At 39.0% G+C, this 6,000-nt stretch overlaps 1 protein-coding gene across 1 annotated transcript in view; it reads left to right on the forward strand.

Moving 5' to 3' along the window:
* HSD17B12 (hydroxysteroid 17-beta dehydrogenase 12) overlaps positions 1 to 5,615 on the forward strand; it is a 137,290-nt gene extending 131,675 nt beyond the window's left edge. The window contains exons 10-11 of the mRNA XM_019746448.3: positions 3,753 to 3,902; positions 4,159 to 5,615. Coding sequence (XP_019602007.1) covers positions 3,753 to 3,902; positions 4,159 to 4,263 — 255 coding nt within the window. The 3' untranslated portion in view covers positions 4,264 to 5,615. The remainder of the gene's footprint in view (positions 1 to 3,752; positions 3,903 to 4,158) is intronic.
* Positions 5,616 to 6,000: the final 385 nt, after the last annotated feature.

Genomic DNA, 6,000 nt, shown 5'->3' on the forward strand with positions numbered 1-6,000 from the left:
CCGTTGGGCATCCATCTTTCCACCACTCCATGGGATTTAAGTCGTAGTAACCTTTCCGTTCTGAATCAGGGTCCTTCCGAATTGTTCTGTGAAGGCCACACACCTCAGCGCTACTCCAGTGGGTGAGAGAAAAGACACCAAGTTGTCTCCAGGGATTTTTTTTTTTTTTTTTTTTTTTTTTTTAAATAAGCTGAGCAAGGACAAAACATCAGCTTTGCCTTGTGACTTCGTTAATTATTTTCAGTTTGGGATTCTAATATGAAGACCAAGACACTTGCCCACATCTGTAGCTGTCAAGGTCCAGGTTGTTTCAAGGTGGCAGTATTTATAATGGCAAATTGTTGGGCTTTAAGCAACTTTGAAAATTTGTTCAGCCCAAAATACTTCCTATAAAAGTATAGGTACATTCCTGACCTAGTCACTGTAATGTTTCCCTGCGTAAGCAGGACGATGGATTAATTATTGCTTATTGGGTTTTTGTTTAATTGCGTAAGGATGTACCTGGGTGACATTTTGACGTGTAAGGTATTTCTTGACTTTTATGTAACTTGAAATACTCCTTTTGAAATTCTGGGCAAGTAGCTAGACCTGTAAGTTGGCCTTTGTTTACACATGATCTTGCTTACACTTTAGAGTATTTAAAATTTTGGTTGAAACTTGTATATTACATTGTCCACTTCCTGGTATCATTAATTTTCTAGACCACAGCAGTGGAACGGGACCCCGGTGCTGGTTTTCATCGTGGTCCATACCAAAGTGTTGCATTGCTGATGTATTCAGTAGTTCTTCTTTGTGCTCCTATTATGTGCTAGGTACCTTTCTGTTATTTCTTTTTAAATTTTTTAAAATTGTATTTTCCAATTATAGCTGACATCCAACTTTATTTTGTATTAATTTCAAGTATACAGCACAGGGGTAAAATATCCACATAATTTACAAACTGACGCCCTCTCCCCCCCATCATTCCAGTACCCATCTGGCACTATACTTAGCTGCTACAGTATTATTGACTATATTGCCTATGCTGTACTTTACATTCCTACGACTATTTTGTATAAAGAACTCAACACCCTCCCTCCAAAAAAACCCCAAACAATCCAATTAAAAAATGAGCAGAGGACCTGAATAGACATTTCTTCAAAGAGGACAATAGACACATGAAAAAATGCTCAGCAGCACTAGCATCAGAGAAATGCAAATAAAAACCACAGTGAGGTGTCACCTCACACCTGTCAGAATGGCTGTCATCAATAGGGACTGTTACAAGCATTGGCAATGTAGCAGCAAATAAGAGCATGTCTCCATAGAGCTTACGTTGAAGCAGTGGATGCTGTCCGGTGATGTGATTTGGTTTTCGGTACTGCCTAGCCTCCCTCCTGCCACTGCTTCACACATACCTGATGTTCGAACCATCCTGAACTGCGTACAGTTCCCTGAGAACATCACACTCTCTCGTGTCTCCCTTTCTTTGCTCCTGCTGTTCCCAGTATCCAAAATGTCCTTTCCTCACTTGTTTACCTGGCAAACTCCTCCACTTCATTTAAGACTCAGCTCCAAAGTGACTTCATCTCTGAATCCTTTCCATCCTCTCCTAGGGACCGCTAATCACCTTGACGTTAATCCATTGTGGAGAATAGATACCCTTTTCAGAACAGAATTTACATTTCTTAGTTGGGAAAACCTGACTTGGAATTCCTGGATATGTGTCTTGTCTCCACCTTCAGAGCCAGGAGGCTCTCTGGACCACTGTCTGGATGGTTTGGCTGAATGATGCGTTAACTTATGGCACCCTCAAGTGGTTCAGCCAGGCAGTGCGACTTAATTCCTCTACAGAATCAAAATAGTCCAGTGTATGCCATATGTGTGGGGGAGGAAGAGTTGGAATATCATTATGTAATTGGGAGGTATCGGCCCGTCTTTGTCTCGAGAGAAGCGCCAAACTTTGCAGTACCCTTAGCAGGTTTGTGATCCATATATGGGAACAGGTTTTTAATCTTCCCTTTTTTTGTAACCAGGAAATCTGAGGCGTAGAGATATGACATGGTTTTGCTTACGTCCCTTCCTTATTTGAGACAGTACATGCAGATACTCTCTTTTGTTTTGTTTGCTCCTCAGCTTGGTGAACAAACTTTTCTTCCCTTACCCATTGTGAGAGCGTCTTTGAACTCTCTGCACTCTATACTGTGTGTTTAGTCGGAGATCTCTCTTTGGTTTGTGCTCTCATACATTGTATCCTTGCGGCAACATGATTTTAAAGTTAAAGACCTTTTTGACAAAGGTTTTTGCTCATTAAGTGAGGGATAAGGGTATAGTGATAATTGCAATAAACAGATTCTCCAAAACCAAAAGTCACATAATCACAGTTGGCTCAGGTGTTGAGGTACATTGGGAATGTTAATTTACTTGGTGTGGGTTTGTGGTTGCAGGGACTAAGGGAGAGAAAGATGGTGATTGACAGTAGTTAGGCCCTTAGGTTCTTGGTTCCTAACAGGCAGGCTGAAGTTCTAGCTCACCTGTTAAGGAGGGTCAGTTGTATTTCTTGACCCATTCTTGGGAGTGAGAAATACACAAAACATAAAACAAAGAAACATAAATCTTAAGAGACATGGGAAGACTCCTTCTAGCTCTCTCAGCAGGAAAGAAATCCATAGTGCGAAATACATCTCAATTTTACTTCTACCTCTGGTGATGATGTTTTTGACTTTCACCACCATGTGTTGGAACAGATACTCTTTAATAGAAGTTTCGTTGTAATTCATACCCTTTCTTGCCACACGTGAGATGAAACAGAATACAGTCGCTTTTGGGTGAACATCCATACCCAAGTTATTTCAAACTATAGAAAGAACCTCTTATATCATGATTCAGGACTCGTTTTAGTAGGGTTTCCTTATTAAAGAGTTAAGCATATGCAAAATGTCAGAAGCCTAAGCAATCAAGAACCTAACACTAGTTAAGTTCCTCTAACAGGGAATGTTCAGATTTGTCATCCCACACCACTCCTGTCAAGTGTCTTTTAGTTACTTAAGCTGTTTCCATATTGTTATACTCTCTCCCCAACAAAGAAAAAAGAAGTAAAGGGAGGTGGTCCTCTCTTATCAATAGCAAAATTTATAAAACTCAGAAGCAGTTGTACACCTGAAATTTATATAATATTATTAATCAATGTTACCCCAATATATTAAAAAGAAAAGAAACTCAAAAGCAGATTGGTAAGAAACTAAGGAAGAAAAGTGGTAGCCCAAGGCTGAGAAAGTGAAATGTTTATTGTATAGGGACCAAAGCTGATAGAACAAGCTTAATTAACCGTAAATGAGGGAGAAAATTAGTATTCTGTCTTTAGGAGGATGAGATGTCAGAAACCTCCTACTTGGTGGTTCTGTTCAGTCAGAGTAGAAAGAGCAGCGTGTCCTGAAACTGTGCTTTCTAGGTTTATGTAATGCCTTCTTTTTAAAGGTTCAGAAAGTATTTTCTGCTTGTTTTTAACACTTTCTCTAGTCTCAAATTCTGTTTTATTGAGAGATTGATTTATTACAGTTTGTTTTATGTCGTGTGTTCTGTCACGCTGGCTTTAGATAGCTGCTTTTCTTGTTTCTCTCTCTCTCTAAAGACACAAACTTTATATTTCATCCACTGAGTGGATGAAATAGACGTTTCTGCCACTCAGAGCAATCAAACGTCACTGTGAATTCCAAGTTTATGGCCTTGTTAATCAATGGCTTTTTTTTGGGGGGTGGGGATTGCCCTTCTAGAGTGTCCTGCCATACTTTGTAGCTACGAAAATGACGAAAATCCGAAAGCCAACTTTGCATACACCTTCTCCAGAGACGTTTGTGAAGTCTGCGATGAAAACAGTGGGTTGGAAATCCCGAACCAATGGATACCCGGTCCATTCCCTTATGGTAGGTAGATTTTTAAGTCCCAGTCAGTACGTGGGTTTGGGGTTTTCTTTCCCATTGAGTCACAAAATACATCTGATATAACAACATGTATATATTGTCTAGACTTACTAATGAGTCATCCATTTTATTTTAAACACTCAAGCACTTTAAAAATCTACCTATAAATAAAACAATGTTATAGTAAAACATGACCATGTGCTTTAATTTAGCTCAAATTGTAGGCTATAATTACATATCTCTCCATTTCTTTTCCTAGGGTACAATAATCTCAGCCTTGCCTTCCTGGTTATATCTTAATGTCATCATGCGTTCTGTCAAGTCTACGCGGGCTCGCTATCTGAGGAAGGCCAAGAAGAACTAAGCATTGATAAGCGCATGGAGTGACGTGGCTGGATGCTCCAGCCTGGGCACGTTCACTGCCAGTCGCCAGCAGCTCCAAGAGCTGCAGTGTCATTTTAATCGTTACTAATAAGGCTAAATGTGGTCAGAATTGGGAAGAAAGCAGAAGTTTCTTTCAGGAGTTCTGACATATATTCTGGATGCTACCAGGAGTTATTTTGAAGTTTAACATAAATGCTCATATCAATTGGATATAAAATTAATATTAGCAAGGACAGCTTAATAGGCAGGAGCAGGATGATTACAAATCATAGAATGATAGAGTCAGACGTATGCTCCACATTTTCATCTGGCCCCAAGTGCCAATGATGATGATTCTTGTATTTCTTCTGGAACATTCTTTAAAAAGTCATGTGGCCAGCTACTCTTTCTTGTTTTTAACACTTTCAGGGGTGGAGATCAATTGATTCACTTATGGGAGGACATACTGCAATGTACATAGCTCTTTGTAAGGTTCTCTAAAAGCATGGCCCAATTTATACATTTATACGGAACTGTTCTTTCTCAAAGGTAGCTAATGACACAAAAATAATTCATGAAATAGGGAATTTTTTGACACACGAAGCCCATGAAAATATGGTTTTCTCTAATACATTTTCTTCTCAGTTAAATATGTAAATACTGAATGCTATATGGTATGATTTACAAAGCAAACAGGACAAAAAAACAGTACATTAGACTGGCAGCCACCGATGGTGTTGCTGAGCCCTGACCCAGGAAAGTAGTTTGCTTGGACCTCAGCACCTGGTTTCCGCACTGCATTAATACCACTTACATCTATGACAACAGGCTACTCGTAGAACAGTAATGATATCGGAGAAGTGGCATTATGTTTTTTAATTGGTACCCTATAGATACTGACATAATTACTTGTAATGAAAGATGATACAACCATGGTGTTGATTGAAAATATATTTCTTTGGTGCTGGAAATTAAGACCCCCTTTTACACTGGCTTAATGGAAATTAAGACTTACTTTTATCCTGCTACATGTTTGGGGAAGTGGCCAAGCAATAATTCAATATTGGGAAACATGCAACCGAGAAAGTAGGTCTTTACCCAGGCGGTGGTTCCAAGGCTCTGAGTTTTCAGCACCAGTAAATTCGGGGTGGGGGGGCGGGAATTAAATTGGGTCGTTTATGTGTTCCTAGCTTTTAATTTTGTCAGCTAATGACATAAAACAAAAACAGAAAAACCAAATTACCATCATTATATAAAACATAAGACCTTTTAGCATACAGAAAGTAGGAAGAACATAATTTAAAAATAAGGAATAGTCATTTAAATTGAATAAATTTAACTTTATGAAAAACACATTGCCTTTTTCTCTCTCATTTTGTTGTAGACATGGTGAAACCATAGTGACCGGGGCAATACTTCATTTGATTTCACGTAGTGGTTGGTTGGTTGGTTGGTTGGTTGGTTGTTGTGGTGCTGGCTATTCATGGAGAGTTGGTAGAGGCCAGGAGGGATTGGTTTTACAAGTTACAAAATTCTTTTTATCCAGTTAGAAAATAATTGTGTTCTGTTTAGGAAATCCCTTAGCAATCTCAAAACTTCTGAGCTATGGATTTGACTGCTTCAGATTAGCAAATAGCCTCTTGTATTTGACACTCAAGGTTGAAGATGATGAAATGAAAAATCTATGTTTCCAGGCACATGAAAGAAAGAGTGTACTAAAAGAAACTGGTGTTCTCAA

Source organism: Rhinolophus sinicus, chromosome 14 (assembly GCF_057876585.1).
Source record: "Rhinolophus sinicus isolate RSI-liver-muscle chromosome 14, RSI-T2T, whole genome shotgun sequence".
In the NCBI taxonomy this organism is placed as follows: Eukaryota; Metazoa; Chordata; class Mammalia; order Chiroptera; family Rhinolophidae; genus Rhinolophus; species Rhinolophus sinicus.